The 26,279-nt window shown below is 50.2% G+C and overlaps 1 protein-coding gene across 1 annotated transcript in view; it reads left to right on the forward strand.

Moving 5' to 3' along the window:
• LOC147099818 (ferritin heavy chain-like) overlaps positions 1 to 8,230 on the forward strand; it is a 33,741-nt gene extending 25,511 nt beyond the window's left edge. Inside the window, exon 5 of the mRNA XM_085969245.1 lies at positions 7,893 to 8,230. Within this exon, the coding sequence (XP_085825371.1) occupies positions 7,893 to 8,048 (156 nt within the window). The 3' untranslated portion in view covers positions 8,049 to 8,230. The remainder of the gene's footprint in view (positions 1 to 7,892) is intronic.
• The last annotated feature ends 18,049 nt before the right edge of the window (positions 8,231 to 26,279 follow it).

Genomic DNA, 26,279 nt, shown 5'->3' on the forward strand with positions numbered 1-26,279 from the left:
CTACCAGGTTAGTGAAGTAAGTAGGCCGGTGCTAGTTTCCATGTACCACAAGTTCAGTGAGAATTGAACCCTTTGAATTAAAGCAAAATCCAGGTTGGTTTTATGTACAATACCCATGATAGATCTGCCATGGGATACCCAACGACTTTTCTGATCTCTCCATAGTCCTTCTACTTTGACCGGGATGATGTTGCCCTGCGTCACTTTGCCGAGTTCTTCGAGGAGCAGTCGCACGAGGAACGGGAGCACGCTGAGAAACTGATGAAATTCCAGAATCGGCGTGGAGGCCGAATCATCTTGGAGGACATCAAGGTTTGGCTCAATAAACGAGTGACCTTCTGTCTGGGACCCGTAGACTGATTGTTTCAAATACTTTCTAAAGCCATTGGTTCCAATTTATAACAAACAGGCCATTTGGCCAAGTGGGTCTATGACAGTTTATACTCCACGAGCCACCCCCCACTGTGCTTCATCTAGCCCTATCTGCATATCCTTCTATACACCTCTCCCTAGTACTTATCTAGCTTCCCCTTAACTACATCTGTTATTTGACTCCAGTAGTTGTGTTGGCTTAATGCTGTAGTTCTATTTTCTTCCAACACATTGGTTCATGGTAACATTAGATATTTGCACCCCTAATTTCCTTCAATACGTTTGTTTGTTTGTTTTTGTTTGTTTGTTTATTCCATTGTACAGTGAATTGTCTGAATTTCCCTTTCCAGAAACCAGAGCAGGATGAGTGGAGCAATGGTCTGGAGGCGATGCAGAGAGCTCTGCAGCTGGAGAAGAATGTCAACCAGAGTCTGCTGGATCTGCACAAACTCGCCACTGTTAGGACTGACCCTCATGTAAGTTCTTGAAGCTGTAATGTGGGCATTTGTTAAGTTGGAGGTGGTGGTACCGTGAGCCTATTCAAAAGATCTTCACGCCCAATAGCTTTGTGTTGGTGCCTTTTAGGTTTTTGAGTGGTGGGAGGTTGGCCTACTGTGGACATTGACCAGTGAATGTGGACCAGTGATTTTAGGATCTATGCCCCTATTCTGCAGGAAGTTTAATCTAATGATGCAGTAATTCCATTAATCTCAATTGCACCACAACACTATCCTGCAGTCCAAGTGGATTGAACTCTCGGGAAGCTAGGATGTTCCTTGAAATCTGCTGCTGGACATAACTAGTTTCCCTCTTTCCAGTTGTGTGACTTCCTGGAGACCCACTACTTGGATGAGCAAGTGAAGATGATCAAGAAGCTTGGAGATCACATCACCAACCTGAAGAGACTGGGAGCCCCTGAGAATGGCATGGGGGAGTACCTGTTTGACAAGCACACCCTGGGGGAAGAGTGACTGCAGGGATGAAGCCTATTGTGTTTAGTACTTGTATTTATAATTGTGTGCGAGACGCCTGTCCTGTAGGGAATGATGGCTTGTGACTTTGTGCAAGAGCTGAGAGACCTGGGCTCTTAATGTGAAATGTCACTAACTGTAAATAAACTGTTCTATATTTGACTGGATTTTGTCTCCTTGTAAATTTTAGTGGTTTTTGTTCCAGTTAACATAACTTGGTTACATTTCCAGTATTACACTGGGCTGTGCAGCAGTGTTGTCATGGGATTTGGTCATAGAATGGTTACAGCACAAGAGGCCATTCGGCCTGTCGAGCCCATGCTGGCTCTCTGCAGGAGCACTTTTGGCTAGTACTATACCCTACCCTTTCTGTGGAGCCCTGCCATTTTATCCTTCAGGTACTTGTCTAATTCCCTTTTGGAAACAGAGATTGAGTCTGCCACCATCACCCTCTCAGGCAGTGCATTCCACATCCTAACCACTCGCTGCGTTCAGTTTTTCCTCATGTTGTCTTTGGGCCCCCTTCCAATCGCCTTAAATCTGTGTCCTCTGGTTCTCGACCCTCCCACCAATGGGAACAGTTCTATTTATTTTTTTGGCAGGGTAATTTTGATCTATTTAACTTTGATATTCTATGTATTTCTAAGAAATTTGTCGATCTTGTGTTGCAAACAAACTGCAATGCTGTAATACAACAGCTTAATGTACAAAGGTGTGTTCAGCCAAATGAGCTAATGGGACCAGGGACCCCTGAAGCTTGGTAAGAAGTAGGTTTTAGAGTCTTAAAGGAGGCAGAGAGGTTTAGGGAGGGTATTCCAAAGCTTGGGCTCTCGGCAGTTAAATAGAAGTACTTGCTGCCATGGTGATGAATATTCCCCCTGCCCTTGAGAGCTTGGAGAGTTATAATTTAGCCATTACAATGAAATACAAGTTATAATAAACACAAGGATGATTTGCTGTGATTGTGTTCTGTCATTTCAGTCCAATGAAGAGAAAGCTCTGGTTTCGCATTCTCTAAGAATTATATTTTCCCTGGGGAAGAGCAGTTTGTATTCAGTAAACTGCTACAGATCCCCATCAGTCATTAGCGGGGGTAACTCCGTTAACAAACTCACCACTGCCGCTATAGCCTTTCTGGGCAGAGAAACAAATAACTGCTGCACAGACCAGCAATGTTGGAGCTCACTGAACTCATGATAAGGGGATTACAATTGATGTGGTGGTGGTGGAGGAGAATCAACAATTGCCATATCGGCTTGCTATCCACATAACATAATTAGAAGCAGGAGTAGGCCATGCGGCCCTTGAGCCTGCTCCACCATTCAATAAAATCATGGCTGATCTTCAATCTCACCTCTACTTTCCAGCCCGATCTCCATATCCCTTGATCACACTACAATCTAAAAATCTATCTCAGCCTTGAATATCGTTAATGGTTCAGCATCCACAGCCCTTTGGGGTAGAGAATTTGAAAATATCTTACTGGGAAACTGTGAGTACCCTATTGGGCTTTGTTATGGGACCACTCTCCTTCCCCCTCCCCCACCATGTTTGACTAACCTGCCAACACTCATGGTCTTGGGTAAGGTATTGGAGGACGAGGAATACGTGCGGAACTGTATTCCCACAAAATATAATCCTTCCGGAAGGAGTAAATGTATTTCATTAAATGCACAAAGTAAAACCCCCAAGTTAAATAGATACTTCTCCTGAAACTCTCTTCCCCCTCCCTGCCTGTTCCATCAATGTATAAACCCAATACCGGCAGCTCCTCCATAAATGTATTGATTGGTATTCAGGCCCATTGTGCAGTTCATACCAAATAGCAATCATCCTTTCCAAATCCGACTGCATCTCCATTTGTGTCCTTCACCCCCAGGAATGAATTCATCCGTTGATGATGCTGCAGCTGCAACACGCCAGTGTTTACACGCTAATTTAGGAACTTAGCTGAGAACTGCAGCAGGTGCAATGAAATTGCCGTCTTCAGCCATTCCACGTTGATGTCTTTGCATCTCTCGGAGGCATTTCTGGGGTATCTGAGTCCCCACATTTCACACGATAATGAGCCGCAATTCTACGAGTCGGGATGGGTTTGCGTGCTGACGGGTTTCATGGCTTCATGTTTCAGACAAAACAAAGTCTTCAGCTCACTCGATGTGAAAAACTTTACAGGCGCCCGTGTTTTAAGAATTACATCGAATTTACAGCACAGAAACTGGCCATTCGGCCCGACTGCTCCGTGCCGGTGTTTATGCTCCACACGAGCCTCCTCCCGCCCTTCTTCATCTAATCCGATCAGCATATCCTTCTATTCCCTTCTTTCCAAACTTCCCCTTAAATGCATCTCTGCTCTTCGCCTCAACTACTCCATGTGGTAGCGAGTTCCACATTCTCACCACTGAAGAAGTTGCTCCTGAATCCCCTGTTAGATTTATTAGTGACTATCTTATATTTATGGCCCTCAGTTCTGGACTCCCCCACAAGTGAAAGCATTTTCTTTCCATCTACCTTATCAAAACACCTTCATAATTTTAAAGACCTCCATTAGGTCACCCTTCAGCCTTCTTATTTCTAGAGAAAAGCGCCCCAGCTTGTTCAGTCATTCCTGATAGATATAACCTCTCAGTTCTGCTATCATCCTTGTAAATCAAATGTGCACCTTCTCCAGTGCCTCTATATCCTTTTTGTAATATTCTCCTTCGAGCAGAAAAGGCTAAGAGGAGATTTGATAGAGGTGTTTAAAATCATGAAGGGTTTCGAAAGAGTAAATAAAGAGAAACTGTTTCCAATGGCTGAAGGGTCGCTAACCAGAGGACACAGATTTAAGATGATTTGCAAAAGAACCAGAGGCGACAGGAGGAAAAACGTTGTTACACAAGGAGTGGTTAGGATTCGGAATGCGCTGCCTGATGGGGCGGTGGATACAGATTCAATAGTGGCCTTCAAAAGGGAATTGGATAAATACTTGAAGTAGAAAAAAGTTCCAGGTTCCTGGGGAAAGAGTGGGGGAGTGGGACTAACTGGATTGCTCTTTGAACGAGCCGGGACAGACTCGATGGGCCGAATGGCCTCCTTCTGTGCTGCACTATTCTATGATTCTATGGAGACCAGAACCGTGCACCGTACTCCAAGTGTAGTCTAACCGAGGTTCTATACCAATTTAACACGTTGAACTCGGGTGCGGTTCGGCTGCAAGCACTCCCCGCACTGAGGTCAGAACGGCACTAATGGTAACTGTTTGCATCTCACAAAATCTATGAGGTCGACGTTCACCCCGCTCCGTGCCGATACATTTCCTACAGTCTGACTACAAAGAAGCACAGCCCTGGTAGCAGCTCCCCGAGTGACGGGCTAGAAAATACACAGAGAAACATAGAAGATTGGAGCATCAGTCGGCCATTCGGCAACTCGAGCCTGTTCAGCCATTTAATGAGATCGTGGCTGATCATCCAAATTCAGTACCCTGTCCCTGCTTTCTCCCCATATCCCTTGATCCCTTTAGCCTCAAGAAATGTATTCAAATCCTTCTTGAATATATTTAATGAATTTTCCTCAACTGCCCTGTGTGGCAGAGAATGTCACAGGTTCACCACTCTCTGGGTGAAGAAATTCCTCCTCATCTCAGTCCTAAATGGCTTCCCACTTATCCTTAGACTGTGACCCCTGGTTCTGGACTCCCCGCCATCGGGAACTTGCCTGTTTTTTCTGGAAGAGAAATTTCTGTCTTTACATCCGAAGGGATTGTGTGATGGGGAGAAATATTTAATGGAAAGTCAAGCCTCATGGGTCCCGGTTCTACAGAATCTGAAAATGTGAAATGAATAATACTCTGGTGTATGTTCCATAACACACAAAGATGTTTCCAATCAATTTATTCCATTTTTAGAATATTAATTCACGGGATGTGGGCGTCGCTGTCAACGGCCAGAATGTATTGCTCGGCGCGAGTCGCACTGGAGAAGGTGGGGGTGAGCCGCCTTCTTGAACTCCGTGCGGTGAAGGTACTCCCACAATGCTGTTAGGCAGTGAGTTCCAGGATTTTGACCCAGCGACGATGAAGGAACAATTGTAGGAAAATTCATCGATAGCGAAGGATGATTCTCAGCACCTTGAGCTTTTGGAAAGCAGCAAATTGTCATTTAATTCAAATGAGAGCATCAAACAACGAGAGACTTTCCGATTTGAAGAAGGTCAAGGAACCCAAAAGCAATGACATCACCGAGACTGATCTCCCAAACCTGCCGGTTTTCCATAGCTCTGATTGGCTCTGGGTCTCACCCCCTCCTCCCCCACACCCCCTCTCCTTTGTTAATTGGTGCCTGGATTCAGGAAAGATTCCTGATTGGCTCTCAGGGATTGTCAATCATCATTGGTGATGTCATTCCTTGTTTGAATGCAGGCTGTCCCAGTAGTATAAATACAAGAGCTTGAGTTAGAAAGGGTTAGTTTTTGAACTTTCTAGGTGCTAGTGAGCAGTAATAGTATAACAGGAAATAGTGAAGATGGCCTCCCAAGTACGTCAGAACTACCACAAGGACTGTGAGGATGCTGTCAACAAGCAAATTAACATGGAGCTCTATTCCTCCTATGTTTATCTTTCCATGGTGAGTCTTGTATTCCTTGTTGCTGTATTCTTAAAAGCTGGACATTCTGTAGTTCCATGAACTGGCTTTCAACTATATTTCTCTTGACTTCCTTACCTGGGGAAGCAATGTTTGAGCAGTGAGTACTTCAGGGTGAGCTTGTTGTGTTGATGGCCTGCTCCTTGTAGCAGCTGCACTCTGTTGAGCAGGTTTAATATATGGAACTAGCTCAGCTGCTGCCTGAGTTTGTAACAGAAGAGCACAAACCTGGTCAAGTGACTGTTGGTGCTTGTTGATATGAAACAAAGTTCAGTTTCAGTGGGGTGACTGTAGTGAGTGACATGATGGCAGGTCCTCACTAGCTTTCTCTAACTGGAAGTGAAGTTCTGGGAATCCTGGTGTTGAAGCCTTGTTCACTGTGCCTAGATCTCTTTGGCTACAAGGCACTTTGGGAGGTAGTCAATGAAGCCACCTGTTATGTGGGAAATGCAGCAGCCAATTTGTGCACAGTAAGCTTGCACAAACAATGAGACTCATCAGATCATCTGTTTTGGTTGAGGGATAAATATTGGCCTGGGAATCTGGAGAGAACTCCCCTGTTCTCTGAAGTAGTGCCTTGAGATCTTTCACATCCACCTGAGGACAGACAGGGCCTCTGTTTAACATCTCATCTGAATGACAGGAAGTAGAGGAGGGACTACTTATCCAGCAGTAGAGTTTAGTTTGACTGGTCATGAAATATAATCCTGAACTGTAGTTTATAGTTTTTATTTGCTGGTTGACTGTTTCATCCTGGTTCTTGGGAGGAGAAGCTGGCCAACATGTTCAGATTAGTGAAGTGAATTGCATTTTGCTAGTTAACCAATGGTATCTTCAGGATCAAGGGAGAAGCCAGGGACCGGGTACTTGTTTGGATGATCAGCCATGATCTCACTAAACGTTGGAACAGGCTCAAGGGGCCGAATGGCCTACTACTGCTCCTATCTTCTATGGTTCTATCTATTTTTGCAAGATTAAGAACTCACTAGCTAACTAGGGGTAAATATAATCTTGCATTGTATATGAAGATCTAGGTCTGATGAAGCTGTTTAAAATTCTCTCCACAGTCCTATTACTTTGACCGGGATGATGTTGCCCTGCGTCACTTTGCCGAGTTCCTCAAGGAGCAGTCACATGAGAAACACGAGGATGCTGAGAAACTGATGAAATTCCAGAATCGGCGTGGAGGCCGAATCATCTTGGAGGACATCAAGGTTGGATTCAATAAATGAGTGGCCTTCTGTTGGGTTCCCCTTGTTTCCAATACTTTCTAAAGCAATGCTGTCATTCTATATTCCTGTGACACATTGGTTCATGGTAACATGGATTTCTGGCTGCTTTTCACCCCTGTTTTCCTTGTGCTGTCTTGTGTCTTTTTTATTTAATTCATTGTAAGTGAACTGTGACTTTCACCTTCAGAAACCAGAGCAGGATGAGTGGAGCAATGGTCTGGAGGTGATGCAGAGAGCTCTGCAGATGGAGAAGAATGTCAACCAGAGTCTGCTGGATCTGCACAAACTCTCCACTGGGAGCACTGACCCTCATGTAAGTTCTTGGTGGGTTTTTGGGTATGTTGGAGGTGGTGGAACCTTGCTGTCCTTGAGCCGATTCAACAATCTACATGCCGAATCGCTTTGCGTTGGGGTGTCTCCTGGGGTCTTAAGGGGGTTGGGGTGAGGATGGGACAGTTGGCCTTATGTGGACATTGAGAATAAGTGTGTCGCAGTGGTTCCAGGATCTAAGCATCTATTGTAAAGGAATTACTAGATCATTTGAGCAAATTTACATCATCTCAATTACACCACTTGACTATCCTCCAGTCCAAGAGGATTAAAGTCCCAACTCTAGAGGAAGTGGGGGGAGCTTGGATGTTCCTTGATATCTGCTACTGGCCATAACTAGTTTCACTTTTTGTTTCTTTCAGTTGTGTGACTTCCTGGAGACCCACTACTTGGATGAGCAAGTGAAGATAATCAAGAAGCTTGGAGATCACATCACCAACTTGAAGAGACTGGGAGCCCCTGAGAATGGCATGGGAGAGTACTTGTTTGACAAACACACCCTGGGGGAGAGTGACTGAAGCTTATTGTGTTCAGTACTTGTGTTTATATAACTGTGTGGGAGACCCTGTCCTTTCAGGGACTGATGGGTTGTGTGACTTTGTACAAAGAGCTGTGAGACCTGGGCTCTATATGTAATATCAACTGTCACTAACTGTAAATAAACTGTCCAACATTGGACTGGATTTTGTCTCCTTGTAAATTTGAGTCGTTGCTTATTTTCTGATAACATTTGGTTGTCTTCAGACAAGAGCTACGCTGGGCTGTGTCCGCTGAGATGGTGTGCGTTGGCGACGTATTTCTTCCACCAGCTGCACGGCCTCAATTACGCCACGCAGCTCCTGTTTGTGAAAGTGGGCGGCATGCGTGCCAGCCTGCGGGAGCTGCCTGTCTTCTACCAGGAACTGCTATGGGTTTGGAAGTACGTCGCTTCCAGGCGGAGCTCTTCTCTTTCTCTCTCCCCCCCCCCCCCCCCCCCCCCCCCCCACCCCAAACCCCCTCAGGAGCAGCGGCTCTCCTTCGGGAGCCGTTGCTCAGGAATCCGCACCTCCACGACCGTGGGTTCGGGTGGCTGGCGGAGCGCAGGGCTGTGCCTGGCAAGGTGACCAGAGTCGGGGATCTGCTCGATGGCGGAGGAGCGGGCGCGGCGCCTGTCCTGGGCCAACGTCCGGCTCGTGGTCCAAGCCATTGAGTCGGTGAAAGTGGCACTGGGCCCCGGCTCCACTAGGTGTATCGAGGCGGCTTGAGCATATGGGGCGATCCCGTCCGAGCTTGCCCCCGTTCAGACGCAGTTCCTAATCGGCGCCCGGCCCCGAAACTCCCCTCGGAAACCGGCTCCTCACAACTTGCGCCGTCTCGAGGAAAGACCCTCCGTGCCTTTTCATTCCGTGCGGAGGAGTTTCCTGTACGGGCTGCTCCTGCGCAGACACCACTTTGCCGTCTGCGTCTGCCATTCGGACACGCCTTGGCGTGGCGTCTTGCTGAGTGGCGGAGGTCCCCAATGGAGGGCTCTCTACGCGGGAGTCCTCCCTTGTTCCATCGGGGACTTGGCCTGGAGGGTGTTGCACGGAGCGGTCCCGTGCAATATGGTTTTAAATAGGTTCACGGACTCCCAGGCCGCCTGCATTTTTTGCGGCCTGGAGGAGTCCGTGTTTCACGTTTATATAGAATGTGAGAGGTTGCAGCCCCTCTTTCATTACCTGAAGAGGCTGCTCCTTGATTTTTGGTTGCACTTCAGTCCCACGCTCCTGATCTACGGTCATCCTTGTGGGCCTGGCTAAAAAAGCAATCAATTGGTCCGGGGGGTCGTTCAGCCGGATTGCCTGCCTCTCTTCCGCGGCCATGTTCGCGCCCGGGTGGCCCTGGAGATGGAGCACGCGGTGTCCGCCGGCACGCTTGAGTATTTCCGCGACCGGTGGGCGCCGCGGGGACTGGAGTGCCTCGTCAACCCGGAAAACCAAATTTTAATTTGATTTATGTTTTAGTTGAACTTTTGTTAATTTACAGTCAAATTTGTTGTTGGTCCAAACTAAAAGAGTACACTGGGCTGTGTTTACACAGAATGTGAGGTGGCAGTCCTCCTTTCATTCATTATGTGAAAGGAGCTGCTCAATTTTGGGTTGCACTTCAGTCCCACGCTCCTGATCTTCGGTCACCCAGTGTGGAGGGAGCAGGCAGATGAGAGGACCTTCTCGGAGGACTGCTCCTGGGCCTTCCCAAAAAGGCCATTAACTGGTCCAAGCAGCGGGCGGTTGAGTGTTGTTCGGCCCGATTGCCTGTCTGTCTTCCGTGGCCATGTTTGCGCCTGGTTCTCCCTGGAGATGGTGCACGCGGTGTCGGCCAGCATGCTCGAGCCCTTCTGTGACGGGTAGGCACCGCAGCGACTGGAATGCATCATCGACCCCAGCAACCAAATTTTAAGTTTCATTTGATGTTTTAAGTTGCAGACAATTTGGTTAAACACCCAATCTAGTCTAGTAGAATTGTCCTAATTCAAATCTGGGAGTTCCAACTGGCCTTTATGGGATTCTTTTCTTGGTGAAGATCATTTCTGTTGGTGGGGAGGGGGTGAAGAACAATACTCTCTTCATGGAGTCCCATTGGCTTAGAACCACACTGCACTAGGTTCCTACGGCTAAAGCTGCCACTTCTAAGCCTAATGGAGAGTTGGAGAATAGAGCAAGGTAACTATAGGATAAACAATTAGAGACGTGGTCACAGTGTTAGAGCTTTATCTGAGTTTTGACCTTGGGTGAAAATCTGAGGTTATTCTCAACATACCTGTATCACATGAACACCTGTGTCAGTCCACTAGTCCCACTTTTCCTTACTTCATCTTTCATTCAATAGTGTTAGACCTTTGATGTGCTTTCTTAGCCTGTTCCTTCCTGTTGATCCCACAGTGTTGTGGTCCAAACAGGAACACAAGGTATCCATGGAACCCCAGCACCGTCCTTCCCTGACCAGATTGAGGGAAACCTCAGTAACTCTCATCTCAGAATGATTTACTGGACTTCCTGTTCCACCAGAGAAGATTCACCAGTCTCCTCGCCTCTTTCCATTTGTACTTTCCTTCTCGACAGTCAAACATCAAGAGAGATTAATCACTAAAACAAGTCTATAACAGATAGTCTCTTCACATCAGTGGGACAAAGTCTACACAACCAACACTACACACAGTGATTGCTGGCAACTGGGTCCAGGCAGCAGAGGGTCGTTCTGCCGACTGACTGCCGCTCTTCCGTGGCCACGTTCGTGCCCGGGTGTCCTTGGAGATGGAGCACGCGGTGAACCCGGCACGCTCGAGGCCTCCTGCGACCGGTGGGCCCCGTGGGGACTGGAGTGATTCATCACCCAGCAACCAAATTTCAACTTAATTTGTTAAGTTTCACTTAATGTTTTGAGTTTAGTTAGTCTCTTTGTTTATGGGTTGCTCAAAAAGAGTACACACAGTGATTGCCTCTCTCTTCCTGCAATCCCCCCAATCCCGTCAGCTTAACTCAAACATCCTTTCCCCGGCGGATAGACCAGACTTACCCCAGTACATGTCAAATACATGGAATGTACTCGTGCAAAAGGTCATATTTAAAACATTACAAAAAACACACATACACAGTTAACCATCATTTAAAGCTGGCATGAATCTAATAATGGGGGTGAGGCGGACCTACAAATACAAAGGGATCGGGATAGGTGGGTGGAAAATGGCATTTAATGTGGGAAAATACAAAAGAATGAGACTAGGGAAAAGAAAGACTTGCATTTCTATAGCGCCTTTTACGACCACCGGACGTCTCAAAGCACTTTACAGCCAATGAAGTACTTTTTGAAGTGTAGTCACTGTTGTAATGTAGGAAACATAGCAGCCAATTTGCACACAGCAAGCTCCCACAAACAACAATGTGATAATGACTGGATCATCTGTTTTTGTTATGTTGGTTGAGGGATTAATATTTAAAAGAAAGCACAATTTACACTTCATCTAGAGCCATCCTTTGTTTCTTAACCTGTCCCATTACCATCTCCCTTTGCCTTGAATATCTCTCAATGGCCCAGTAATTCGGGTCCAAATGCGTGAGTACGGTCTGGGTACTCACGCATCTGGCCGGTGGAAATGCCGGCGTTCAGGAAGCACCGTGCATGCGGGGAACGCCGGCACTTCCAGTCCTCTGAACGAAGGGGTTCAGAGGCACAGCGCGCGCAACTGCACAGGCAGCGCGTGCGCAGTGAAATTCCCTTTTTTTTCCCCAGAGTTGCGCGTGTGTAAAGGCCTCCGATATTTACACACGGAAAAACCACACGTAAGTACTTAGTTTTTCAGGTAAGCGGTCTATTAATACAATTTAGATTTTTTTTTTCCACAGGTTTGTAATTTTTAAGAATTTACAGTAAGGTAAGTTTAGTTTTAGCCCCGATTTTTTATAAAATTTTTTTTTTCAAATTTTAAAATTATTGTTTAAAATAGTTTTTCATAGTTATTTATGGTTCATTTAAGTATTGCAATGTTTTTTTTAAATTTTCTTTCAGGTTTAAGTCGTGTTTTGGGGCCAGCAGTTTTCATGAGTTTGACAGTTCTCACTGTCAAACTTATGAATGAACTTTTGCAACCTCCCATTGGTTGCCCAGTGCCCACGTGATCCCAGCCGGCTCATCGCACTAAGTACGCCGCTGGGTCACGCACGCACAGCGCGGCAGGACCTCAAGCTGGCCAGTCACAGGAATGTCATTGCGGGCCAGATTTCAGATGTCGGCGCGCCGGGTGAGTCCACCTTGGGGCCTTGCACGCGCGGCAATCACCCGAGCCGAATTACTGGGCCAATGTCTCTTAATCTCTCCTGCCTTCCATCCTATCACAGACCTTCCCTTTTGTTCTTTCCTCCCCTCCCCCCTTTCCCAGCCTCTTCACTTGCTTAAGAATCTGTTCCATTTCCGGCTTTTTTCCAGTTCTGACGAAAGGTCATCGACCTGAAACGTTGACTCTGTTTCTCTCTTCACAGACGCTGCCTGACCTGCCGAGTGTCTTGGTAAGCCTGTGTGTTCTAGTTATTGTTAATAAGAATCACTGCACACAGACCACAAGAGTAAATTCAACAGGTCTTTACTAGTCGGAGGTCAGGCTGAACTGCCCAATAAATCATTACACAGCACTTATATACCGGTGTGGTCACCACCGGTATTACAGTATACAGCAGCCAAGATAAAGTAGTGCATCTCTTAAAATAGTTCTCTTAAAGGTGGAACGGTTACATACACCACAATCCTCCCTTTTTAGCTTAACAGTATATATTCCCCATTAAACATAACATAATAACATATATACACAACTTCATGTAAAAACAGTTCACAGATTCAGTCTCTGAGGAGGCCTCCTGATCCGAGACGGATAACGCCTTTCAGGGGTCTCTGGTTCTCGTTGCTGGGGTGACTCATCTAGTTGATCCCCTATGGATAGGACATCATCATCAGGTATATTCACTTCTGAGGTAGATGCTTCAGGTTCACTAACTTCCTCCACGGTTGTCTCTGTCGTAACTGATACGCTTATCAATTACTTCATAAAAGGTGATGAGTCGAAGAAGAGATGATGAGTCGAAAGAAGAGATGAATAAGGCTTTTATTAGCTAAGAAGAGACCATGCTTCTTCGTGAGTGACTGAACAAGTCTGAACGAAACCCACACAGTGGTGGGTGGAGTCAGCTGAGGCATGCCTCCATACACAGCGCCACCCAGAGGTGGCAATATACAATCCAGTGGTTTACCACATTCACCCCTTGTTTAATGTGAAGTCCGGCGGGGTGAAGGGTACTACAAGTTAAGTCTATCAGGAGGCCTTGTCTGACGTCCTGATCGTCGTGGTGGCGGCGGTGGTGTTGCAGCATCCGACGTCGGGTCTGGTGTCTGGGTGGTTGGCGAAGATTCCTGGGGCTTTGGCATGCCGTCTGCAGGGGTTGGGTTGGGAGGGGTGGTGGGGGATAACAGTGGTAAGGGGGATAACGGTGGTAAGGGGGATAACGGTGGTAATTCAGGGGTACCCGAGGGTGCGAGATCTCGTATGGAGACCGTGTCCTCCCGCCCGTCTGGGTATGTCACCCAGGCATACTGGGGGTTGGCGTGTAGGAGGTGCACCCGCTCGACCAGGGGGTCCGTTTTATGCGTCCTCACGTGCCTCCGCAGTAGGACGGGCCCAGGAGAAGTCAACCATGCCGGTAGCGAGGTTCCCGATGTAGACTTCCGGGGGAAAACGAACATTTTCTCATGAGGGGTCGCATTAGTGGCAGTACAAAGCAGTGACCGAATGGAGTGAAGCGCTGCAGGGAGGACCTCCTGCCAGCGGGAGGTCGGAAGGCCCTTAGATTTTAGTGCTAAGAGGACTGCCTTCCAAACCGTCGCGTTCTCCCTTTCCACCTGGCCGTTCCCCCGGGGGTTGTAACTGGTGGTCCTGCTCGTGGCGATACCTCTTGTTAGCAGGTACTGCCGAAGTTCGTCGCTCATGAACGATGAGCCCCTGTCGCTATGTATATAGCTGGGGAACCCGAACAGAGCGAAGATGTCATTCAGACACTTGATGACCGTGGTACTGGTCATGTCTGGGCAAGGGATGGCAAAGGGGAAACGGGAGTACTCATCAACTATGTTGAGGAAGTACACATTGCGGTCAGCGGAGGGGAGGGGCCCTTTAAAATCGACGCTCAGGCGTTCGAAGGGGCGGGTGGCCTTGATCAGGCTTGCTCTGTCCGGCCTATAGAAGTGCGGTTTGCACTCGGCGCAGATTTGGCAGCTCTTGGTCATGGTCCTGACCTCCTCGATGGAGTAGGGCAGGTTACGGGATTTGATAAAATGGAAAAACATGGTGACCCCCGGGTGGCAGAGGTCATTGTGGAGGGACTGCAGCCTATCACTCTGCGCATTGGCGCATGTACCATGTGATAGGGCATCTGGGGGCTCATTGAGTTTCCCTGGCCGATACAAGATATCATAATTGTAGGTGGAGAGTTCGATTCTCCACCTCAAGATCTTGTCGTTCTTGATTTTACCCCTCTGCTTATTATTAAACATAAAAGCTACTGAACGCTGGTCAGTGAGCAGGGTAAATCGTTTCCCGGCCAGGTAATGCCTCCAGTGACGCACCGCTTCTACAATAGCCTGGGCCTCCTTTTCGACGGAGGAGTGTCTCGTCTCGGGGCCCTGGAGGGTCCTTGAGAAAAAGGCCACGGGTCTGCCCGCCTGGTTAAGGGTCACGGCTAGGGCGAAGTCGGAGGCATCGCTCTCCACTTGGAAGGGGATGGACTCATCCACCGCGTGCATTGCGGCCTTCGCGATATCGTTCTTGATAAGAGTGAAGGCTGCACACGCCTCTGGTGTCAGGGGGAAGGAGGTGGCTTTGATGAGGGGCCTGGCTTTGTCTGCATAGAGGGGCACCCACTGGGCGTAGTAGGAGAAAAACCCCAGGCATCTCTTCAGTGCTTTTTGGCAGTGGGGAAGGGGTAGCTCCATTAGGGGGCGCATTCTGTCGGGGTCGGGCCCGATGACTCCGTTCTCCACCACGCAGCCGAGGATGGCCAGGCGCTTGGTGTGAAACATACATTTTTCCTTATTGTACGTTAGGTTCAGCCGTTGGGCCGTACGGAGGAAATTTGCTAGATTAACGTCGTGGTCCTGCTGGTCGTGGCCGCAGATGGTGACGTTATCCAAATAGGGGAAGGTTGCCCGCAGCGCGTTCTGGTCAACCATTCGGTCCATCTCCCTTTGGAAGACCGAAACCCCGTTGGTGACGCCGAAGGGGACCCTAAGGAAGTGGTAGAGGCGGCCGTTTGCCTCGAAGGCAGTATACTGGCGGTCCTCATGGCGGATGGGCAGCTGGTGGTACGCTGACTTAAGGTCGATGGTGGAGAATACTTTGTATTGCGCAATCTGATTGACCATATCAGATATGCGAGGGAGGGGGTACGCGTCCAGCTGGGTGTACCGGTTTATGGTTTGGCTGTAGTCGATTACCATGCGGCGTTTTGCAGTGGTTTTAACGACTACAACCTGGGCTCGCCAGGGGCTAGTGCTACCTTCGATAATGCCCTCCTTCAAGAGCCGCTCCACCTCAGAGCTGATAAAAGCTCTGTCCCCGGCACTGTACCGCCTGCTTTTGGTAGCGATGGGTTTACAGTCGCGGGTGAGGTTAGCGAACAGGGGAGGGGGGGGGACTTTTAATGTGGAAAGGCTGCAGGTGGTTTGCAGCGGGCGATTTAAAAGTTGTTGGTTGCAGACTGTGAGTGGGGGGAGGGGTCCACCGTATGCTAGTGTGACACTCTTAAGGTGGCACTGAAAATCCAACCCTAGCAGGACGGCAGCGCAAAGACGGGGCAGGACTAGCAGTTTAAATTTTTTATATTCAGTGCCCCCTACTGACAGGGTCACCACACAGTAGCCGCTGATGTCCATTGACTGGGACTTGGACGCCATAGAAATGCGATGGTGCGTTGGCAGAATCGTGAGGGAGTGGCTACGTACCGTGTCGGGGTGGACGAAACTCTCTGTGCTCCCGCTGTCGATCAGGCAACTGGTGGCGCGGCCGTTTACCGCGATATCCATCATGGAGCTGGATAGATGGTGAGGGTGGCCTTGATCCAGCGTCACGGAGGCCAGTATGTGGCTTAGTGAGTCACTATAGTCATCCGCCGAGACGGTGGTCGGTTCCGGTGACGAAATGGCGGTTGAGTGCGTTGGATACGATGGCGGCGGATGCCATGCGGCCGGGGGTACACAAAATGGCGGATAAGATGGCTGCTCCCACGGCCCGCACGCTGCGCTGCTGGCTGGCTTCCCCTTGCAGGCGTTAGCGTAATGGCCTTTCTTCCCGCAGCCCGAGCAGGTAGCTGTCTTAGCTGGGCAGTGCGCTCTGGGATGTTTTAACTGGCCACAGAAATAGCATTTTTGGGCCTGGTTACTGGGCATCGAAGCAGTTCTTACCGGAGGCTGCTGTCTCGGTTGGGTCGCTGCAGCGGTTGGTGCCGGGGGCGGCGGTCCCGTGTCCCACGGTTTCGATTGCCATGTCTCGGCGCCGTTACGGGGGTATGCCTCGAGGTTTCGGTGGGCCTCCTCTAACGAGAGCGCAAGGGCAATGGCCGTCTTCAGGTCGGGTTCCTTGCTTTCTAGCAGTCTCTGCCGGGTGTGGTCTGACTGCAGGCCCCTGACGAAGGCATCACAGGCGAGTCCCTGCGCGTGCTCCACAGCCGTTACCGCTTTACAATCGCAGTCTCTGCAGAGTGCCAGTAGCGCCCGTGCAAATGCCCCTACCGATTCTCCCGGTTGCTGCCTGCGGGATCCCAAGAGGTGTCGGGCGTAAATTGTGTTCACTGGGCGCGTATATTGCCCTTTTAGTAGCTCGAGGGCTGCCACGTACGTATTAGAGTCCCGGATTAGCATATATACTTGATGGCTCACCTGGGCGGTCAAAATTTTCAGTTTGTGATCCTCCTCTGTAACCTGTGAGATTGCGAGGAAGGATTCAAAGCAGCTCAGCCAGTGTTCAAACTTGGCTGATGCACCCACATCTTGAGGGTCGAGGTCCAGGCATGGTGGTCTGAGGGCTCTCAGCAATGTCTGCTGTATCCGTTGCTGTTGTTGCTCCTCAGGTGTCGCCATTTAACTTTTAGCTAATAAAATTGATACGCTTATCAATTACTTCATAAAAGGTGATGAGTCGAAGAAGAGATGATGAGTCGAAAGAAGAGATGAATAAGGCTTTTATTAGCTAAGAAGAGACCATGCTTCTTCGTGAGTGACTGAACAAGTCTGAACGAAACCCACACAGTGGTGGGTGGAGTCAGCTGAGGCATGCCTCCATACACAGCGCCACCCAGAGGTGGCAATATACAATCCAGTGGTTTACCACAGTAACCATGGGCTCGACCCTTGTTCTCGATCCCACCAGTTGGTCAGCATGACGTCGCATTACATTTTCACCAACATCTACCGTGTACATCAGGGGTCCTTGTCTGGCCCGAATTGTTCCAGATTGCCATTTCTCGTTTTTATAGTCCCTGGCTAACACCGGTTGTCCTATTTCAAAACTCCGAGTGGGCTTGTTATTGATATGCTGGAACTGTTTGTTTTCGACTTCCCTCCGCACATTTGGTTTTAACAAGTCCAACCTGGACCGCAACCTCCTGTTATAGAACATCATGGCAGGACTTTGGTTTGTTGTTGCATGGGTGGCGTTTCGATATGCCAGTAGGAAATTGTCCACCTTGTGTTGCAGTGGAATCTGATCTTCGCTCATGGCCTTTATTGCCTTTTTGAACGTCTGCACAAACCTCTCGGCCAGCCCATTCGTAGCTGGATGATATGGGGCAGAGGTATAATGTTTCACCCCATTCTTCTTCAGGAATTTCTGGAATTCCTCTGACACGAACTGTGGTCTGTTGTCCGAACATATTTGCTCTGGCAATCCATTTCTTGCAAATATCGTTCTTAGCACCGCGATCGTCTTCTCCGAGGTAGTGGTAGTCATTTTAATCACTTCTGGCCATTTAGAATGTGCGTCCACCGCAATTAAAAACATGGAATCCATGAATGGACCAGCAAAGTCAATATGTACACATTGCCATGGGGTTGAAGGCCATTCCCATGGATGCAGCGGTGCAATTGGAGGCGCATTTTGGACTTTTTGGCACCCTGAGCAGCTTTTCGTCAGATCCTCTATCTGTTGGTCGATACCCGGCCACCACACATAAGCCCAGCAAGGCTTTTCATCTTGACTCCCCCCAGATGACCTTCATGTAGTTCTTTTAGAACTCTCTCTCTTAACTTAGGAGGGATAATCACCCTTGTTCCATACATCAATGTTCCCTGACAGATGGACAGCTGTTCTCGTCTTGCTGAGAATGCCGGTAACAGTGGATCACCATGGGCTGGCCATCCCTTTACTGTCAATTCGTAGACCCGGGCCAGTGTCGGGTCATTCCTAGTCTCCCTTTCAATATTTGCATTGGTGACAGGTAAACATTCGATGATGGTCGAGTGAAAGAACTCCACCGGGTCAACCGTCGGTGCCTCCTCCTCAGTAGGTAGTGGCAGGCACGACAGCCCATCAGCATTACCATGCTGCTTTGTACCTTTGAATTCTATCTGATATTGATGTGCCCCTAGGAAAAGGGACCATCTCTGGAGCCTCTGTGCTGTCATCACCGAAACACCCTTCTTAGGGTTAAAAATGGATACCAACGGCTGGTGGTCTGTCAGCAGTGTAAACTTCTGGCCCTGCAGGTAATGATTAAACTTCTTTACTCCCCACACAAGGCTGAGAGCCTCCCTATCTATCTGAGCATAGTTGCGCTCAGCGGAGGTCAATGATCTGGATGCAAATGCGACTGGCCTTTCCAAGCCATTTGGCAACTTGTGTGAGAGTACTGCTCCAATACCATAAGGAGAAGCATCACAAGCTAAACGAATAGGTAGCGTTGGGTTGAAGTGAGCCAACACTTCCTCTGAGGTGATCAATGCCTTGCTTTTGCGAAAGGCCTTCTTACAGTCCTCGCTCCACTTCCACGGTACTTCTTTCTGCAAAAGAGCGTTCAGCGGGTGCAGCACCGTGGATAGATTTGGCAGAAACTTATGGTAATAGTTAATCAACCCTAGGAACGACCTCAACTGGGATAAATTTTCCGGAGCGGGAGCCTTCACAACAGCTTCGATCTTGTCAGGTGACTTGTGCAGCCCCTCCTGGTCAATGACATGACCACAGTACGAGATCCGTTTCTGAAAGAACTCACATTTCTGGCGATTAACTCGAAGTCCATATTCCTTCAATCTGGTGAGCACCAGTTTCAAATTTGCAAGGTGTTCCTCATCGTCATCTCCTGTAATCAGGATATCGTCCAAGTAACATTGAGTGCTTGGAATTCCCTGTAATACCTGCTCCATGGCCCTCTGCCAAATTGCTGGAGCCGAAGCCACTCCAAAAACCAGTCTATTATATCGATACAAGCCTCTGTGCGTGTTGATTGAGAGATACTGGCGCGACTCTTCCTCAACTTCCATCTGTAAGTACGCTTGCGCCAGGTCTATCTTGGTGAAGCGTTTCCCGCCAGACAATGAAGCAAAGATATCCTCAATCCGCGGAAGCGGATATTGCACCGTGTGAAGCACCGGATTAACCGTGATCTTGAAGTCTCCACAGATGCGGACCTTCCCCGGTTCCCCTGGCTTGTTACTCGATGAACGCTTCATGACAGGAACAATGGGCGTGGCCCACTCACTCCAGTCCACCTTAGACAGTACTCCTGAACGTTCTAGCCCTTCCAGCTCAGCTTCCACAGCAGGTCGTATCGCATAAGGTACCGGTCTGGCTTTGAAAAATTTTGGGTTTGCATGTTCTGCAATCATGATTTTTGCCGTAATTCCTCTCAGTGTTCCCAGTCCCTGTTGGAACACCTCTTTAACCTCATCCAATATTCTGGACAATCGTTCAGGTTTGACATCTTTTTTTCCGGAATCTACCGTTATTGCTTTTAGGGAGTGCCAGTCCATATTTATTTTCCTGATCCACTCCCGTCCCAGAAGTGGTGGACCTCCCTCAGGTAGTACATTCCTTGGTGTTCTTTGCCCTTGTGTACCACCTTGACTTTTATCTTTCCGATGGGGTATACTCTTTGCCCCGTGTATGTCTGCAATGCTATCTCCGTATCCCGTAGGGGAATATGTGTGAATAACCTTTTGTAATCTTGCTTATTCATGACCGTCAACGCCGATCCGGTGTCCAATTCCATCTTCACTTGGACTCCTGCTATCTGAAGTGTGACCCAGATGGTTTGTAGGTCAGCTTCCTTACTCACATTGTGAATTCTCAGACTACCCAGTTCCTTGCTGTTGGAGTCTGAATCCGAATTCTGTTCATCCGAACTCTTCTCAGCCACCTTATGTACCTTTCTGCACTTTTCCTGCGGTGACTTTTTGTTGCTGGTCTTCTTTCCTGACCGGCATACTTTAGCTATGTGACCAAGCTTGCCACATTTTCTACATTCCTGATTTTTAAACCAGCATTGGTTCTGATCGTGTGTTGTCTTTCCACAACGATAACATTTCGCTGTACCCAAAGCCATTTGATCTACGCTGAGTACCGCTGCCTTCAGCTGCATTTCCGCAGTGCCTCTCGCTGCGGCTTCGTGCGATGCTGCAATAGTGACAGCCTTATCAAGTGTAAGATCATTCTCTTCAAGCAGCCGCTTTTGTGTTCCTTCTTTTGACAATCCACACACGAATTTGTCTCTCAGTGCCTCTGTCAGTCTTTCCCCAAACTGACAGTATTTCGCTAACTTACGCAGTTCAATTAAATACTCCGCGTTGCTTTCCTCTTTCAGTTGCGTTCTCGCATAAAATTTAAATCGTTCCGCTAACATCAGCGGTGTGGGGTTCAAATGATTTCTCAGGACAGCAACAATATTAGCGAAAGCCTGATCCGCCGGTTTAGCTGGTGATAGAAGGTGCTTCAATAGCCCGTATGTCTTCGCACCCATTGAGTTTAGTAAGGTTAGTGCTTTATCTTCATCTGATATTTTATTTGCCTTACAATAAATCTCTATGCGTTCTACATACGTGGCCCAATCTTCAACATCGGGATCGAAATCGTTGATGTTACCACGCTTAGGCATCCTCGCAATCTTCTTGAGAAACAAAAAGATTTTTTTTTTCAAAATGGCGGTTTCCCGCGCTTGTCTTCTTCCCCCGCCTACGAAAATGGCGGCTTCCCGCATTTGGCTTTCTCCCCCGCTGGCTGTAATGGCGATTGCCGTATTGCTGCGTTCGCCCTCCCCAGCGGTTCTCAAATCGTGCCTCCCAGCCCCTCTTGCAGTCCGGTCCTTTCCCCCGGCTGCGGCTGAGTTCTCCGCGTTTTTTTTTGTTTTTTTTAATCCCACGCCTCGCGGCCTCGGTAGCTGCCCGGCCTTTTTCCCCGGTCGCGGTCGAGCTCTCTCTCGACGCTGTTGCATCTCCCAGCCCGCTTGCAGCCCAGTCTTTTACTCCGGTTGCGTTTGCATTCACCGCGGCTCCCGTGCCTTACGCTGCCCCAGTCTCAGCGCCTCTGGCCCCGACTTCTGTCCGGCTCTTTTCCCCGGCCGTGGTCGAGTTCGCCGCCCTTATATCCTCCGTTTTTCCCTCCCCTACTTCACAGCCAACGTGGCCGACTTGCTGCTCGTCGCTGATCGGCTTACCCACCACCGTGATAGAAGGGATGATCACTGCCTGTTGCTGATGGAAGGCTTCGTGTCAGGATTCTTCCTTGCTCTTCAGACCCGAGTCTTTTCTCAGCAGGATGACGAGGGCGGATGCCTCTTCTCGACGCCCGTTAAACTGCCTTGGATATATCTCTGCCGCAGGGTAAGATCGTCATCGTCGCCACTGTTAAGTCTGTGTGTTCTAGTTATTGTTAATAAGAATCGCTGCACACAGACCACAAGAGTAAATTCAACAGGTCTTTACTAGTCGGAGGTCAGGCTGAACTGCCCAATAAATCATTACACAGCACTTATATACCGGTGTGGTCACCACCGGTATTACAGTATACAGCAGCCAAGATAAAGTAGTGCATCTCTTAAAATAGTTCTCTTAAAGGTGGAACGGTTACATACACCACATGTCTCCGGCATTTTCTGTTTTTATTTGAGGGATAAATAGGACAACCCAGCCTATCCAATCTTTCCTCATAGCTAAAATTCTTCAGCCCAGGCAACATCCTCGTAAATCTCCTCTGTACCCTCTCTAGTGCAATCACATCCTTCCTGTAATGTGGTGACCAGAACTGCACGCAGTACTCTAGCTGCGGCCTAACTAGTGTTTTATACATTTCAAGCATAACCTCCCTGCTCTTATATTCTGTGCCTCGGCTAATAAAGGCAAGTATCCCGTATGCCTTCTTAACCAACTTATCTACCTGTCCAGCTACCTTCAGAGATCTGTGGACATGCACTCCAAGGCCCCTCTGATCTTCTGCACTTCTCAGTGTCCTACCCTTGTGTATTCCCTTGCCTTGTTAGCCCTCCACAAATGCATGAGCTCACACTTCTCCAGATTGAATTCCTTTTGCCACTGTTCTGCCCACCTGACCAGTCCATTGATATCTTCCTGCAGTCTTCAGCTTCCTTCATTATCAACCACACAGCCAATTTTTGTATCATCTGCAACCTTCTTAATCATACTTCCTACATTCAAGTCTAAATCTACGCTAGTGTCCCCTTCCTTTGGGATCCTTATTGCCTTGTCAGCCAATGACACTCATTTTTCAAAGTCATGATTGGCTCTGGGTGTCATCTCCCCCTCCTCCCTTTACTTGATTCCTCTTTTGGTAAAACCATAAATTTAGACAGATAAAAACTGTAAATAAACCATTAAAACTGTAAATAAACCAATAAAACTGTAATAAACCAATAAAACTTCAAATAAACCTTAATAATCAAATTAAAATTTGGTTCTCCAGCCCAATCATGCACTCCAGTCCCCGCGGCGCCCACCGGTCACGAAAGTGATCTAGCGCGCCGGCGGACACCGCGTGCTCCAGCTCTAGGGCCACCCGGGCGCGAACATGGCCACGGAAGAGAGGGAGGCAATCCGGCCGGATGACCCCCTCGACCGCCCGCTGCCTGGACCAATTAATGGCCTTCTTCGCCAGGCCCAGGAGCAGACCCACGAGGAGGTCCTCCGACCTGCCCGCTCCCCTCCGCACCGGGTGGCCGTAGATCAAGAGCGTGGGACTGAAGTGCAACCAAAACTTGAGGAGCAGCCCCTTCAAATAATGAAAGAGGGGCTGCAACCTCTCACACTCGATATAAATATGAAACACGGACTCCTCCAGACCGCAGAACAAACATGCGGTCTGGGAGTCCGTGAACCTACTTAAATACCTATTGCACGGGACTGCCCTGTGCAACACCCTCCAGGCCAAGTCCCCAATAGAACAAGGGAGGACTCCCGCATAGAGAGCCCCCCATTGGGGACCTCCGCCTCCGTCGGAAGGTAAAACGGCACGCCACGGCGTGTCCGGACGGCAGGCGAAGATGGCAAAGTGGAAGGTGTGCAGGAGCAGCCCGTACAGGAAACCCCTCCGTGCGGAATGAAAAGGCACGGAGGGTATTTCCTCGAGACGGCTCAAGTTGTGAGGCGCCGGCTCCCGAGGGGGGGGTCGGGGCTGGGCGCCGACAAGGAATTCCGTCCGAACGGGGGAAAGCTCAGACGGGATCGCCCCACACGCCTGAGCCGCCTCGATACACCTAGTGGTGCCGGGGCGTACTTTCGCCTTTATCGACTCGATGGCATCGGCCGCGAGCCGGACGTTTACCCAAGACATGCGCCTCGCCAACTCCTCCGGCGCCATCCAGCCCACTCCTCCGCCATCGAGCAGGTCCCCGACTCGAGTCACCTTGCCAGCCACAGCTCTGTGCTCCGCCAGCCACCCGAACCTGCGGACGTGGAGGTGCGGATTCCTGAACAGTGGCTCCCGAAGGACAGCCACCATTCCTGTCGGGAGAGAGCTGCGCCTGGAAGCGACCCGGTTCCAAACCCATAGCAGTTCCTGGTAGAAGACAGGCAGCCCCCGCAGGCTGGCACGCGTGCCACCCACTTCCACAAACAGGAGCTGCGTGTCATAATTGAGGCCACGCAGCTGGCGGAAAAAATACGTCGCCAGCGCGCACCATCTTGGAGGAATCTCAACGTACAGGTATCTCTGCAGCGTCTGAAGACGGAAAGTCGCAGCCTGGGTGCGAAGGCACACCAGCGCCTGACCGCCCTCCCTAAGCGGGAGACTCAGAACCGCGGCAGAGACCCAGTGCATCCTGTTGTTCCAGAAGAAGTCGACGAGCTTCTTCTGTATCTTGGCGACAAACGCAGGGGGAGGGATCAGAGTAACCAACCGGTACCACAACATGGCGGCCACCAGTTGGTTTATGACCAACGCCCGACCCCTGTAGGACAACACTCGGAGCAATCCCGTCCAGCGACCTAAGCGAGTGGCGACTTTGGCCTCCAACTCGTGCCAGTTCGCCGGCCAGGCGTCCTCGGCCGGGCTGAGGTAGACTCCCAAGTAGAGGAGGTGCGTAGTGCTCCAGGCGAAGGGCCTGAACTCCTCCGGCAGGGAGTCCACCTGCCACTGACCCACCAGGAGTCCAGAACATTTCCCCCAGTTGATCCTGGCGGAGGATGCGTCCGAGTAAATCTGCTGGCATTCCCGCATCCTCCGCAAGTCAACGGGATCCGTGACCATGAGGAGCACGTCATCGGCGTAAGCCGAGAGGACCACCTCCACGCCCGGCCCTTGCAGAGCCAGTCCCGTCAACCTCTTCCGCAAGAGGCGCAGGAAAGGCTCCACGCAAATGGCATATAACTGGCCGGACATGGGGCATCCCTGACGCACCCCCCTCCCGAAGCGAAGGGGCGCCATCAAGGACCCGTTAACTTTAATCAGACACTCCGCGGCAGCGTACAGAAGTCGGATCCGGGCGACAAAATGCGTCCCGAACCCGAATGCGCGCAGAGTCCCGAAAAGATACTCGTGATCCACCCTGTCGAACGCCTTCTCCTGATCTAGGGAAAGGAAGGCGACCGACAGACCAGCCCTCTGGGAATGGTGGAGCAGGTCCCGGACCAGATGGATGTTATCATGAATAGACCGGCCCGGGACCGTGTAGGACTGGTCGGGGTGGATCATGTGGGCCAGCACGGCGCCAAGGCGAGCAGACATGGCCCTGGCAAAAATTTTATAATCCGTGCTGAGGAGGGAGACCGGGCGCCAGTTCTTAAGAAGCCGGAGATCGCCCCTCTTAGGCAGCAGGACAATCACTGCCCTGCGCCACGAGAGGGGCATCTCCCCGGTCGCCAAACTTTCCCCCAGGACCCGCGCATAGTCGCCCCCCAGGACGTCCCAGAACGCCCTGTGGAACTCCACGGTCAGCCCGTCCAGCCCCGGGGACTTCCCCCTAGAGAGCTGGCGGAAGGCGCCGGTCAGCTCCTCCAGACACAGAGGAGCATCCAATTTTTCGGCGCCCTCCAGGCCGACCTTCGGCAGGTCCTCCCACAAAACTCTGCGCGCGTCCTCGCTGGACGGATCCGGAGAGAACAGAGCCCCGTAATAGGCGCGGGTCTCCGCGCGGATTCCCTCCGGATCCGAGACCGGAGATCCGTCGTCGGCCAGCAGCTCCAGGAGCTGCTTACGGACCCCCCGTCTTTTTTCCAGCGAGTCGAAGAAGGGGGAGCCGCGGTCCAGGTCCCGCAGGAACTGAATCCGCGACCTCACGAACGCGCCTCGGGACCCGACGAGCTGCAGGTCCTTCAGCGCGCCCTTCTTCTCTTCGTACACCAACCGCAGGGCCGGGTCCTCGACGACTTGACCGAGACGGGACTCCAGGTCGAGCACCTCCTTCTCCAACCGCCCGACTCTGGCTTCCCGCCTCTTGGTCGACCCCCTCGCATACTCCTGACAGAAGAGACGGACGTGAGCCTTGCCCACGTCCCACCATAGCCTCAAGGAGGGGAAGCCCCCCTGCTTCCTTCTCCAGCCGGCCCAGAACCGACGAAACGAATCCTGGAACCGCGCGTCCTCCAGCAGCAGGTTGTTAAAATGCCAGTACGCGGACCCCCCCCCCGCGCGCAGCGGAACGAGCTCCGCCCACACCAGGTGGTGGTCCGCGCACGGCACCGGCCGCATGGAAGCCGCCGGAATGCAGGAAACGTATGCCCTGGAAATGTAAAGGCGGTCGATTCTGGACGCACCT

This window comes from Somniosus microcephalus, chromosome 28 (genome assembly GCF_052327205.1).
Source record: "Somniosus microcephalus isolate GS21.2 chromosome 28, FLI_Smic_1.0, whole genome shotgun sequence".
In the NCBI taxonomy this organism is placed as follows: Eukaryota; Metazoa; Chordata; class Chondrichthyes; order Squaliformes; family Somniosidae; genus Somniosus; species Somniosus microcephalus.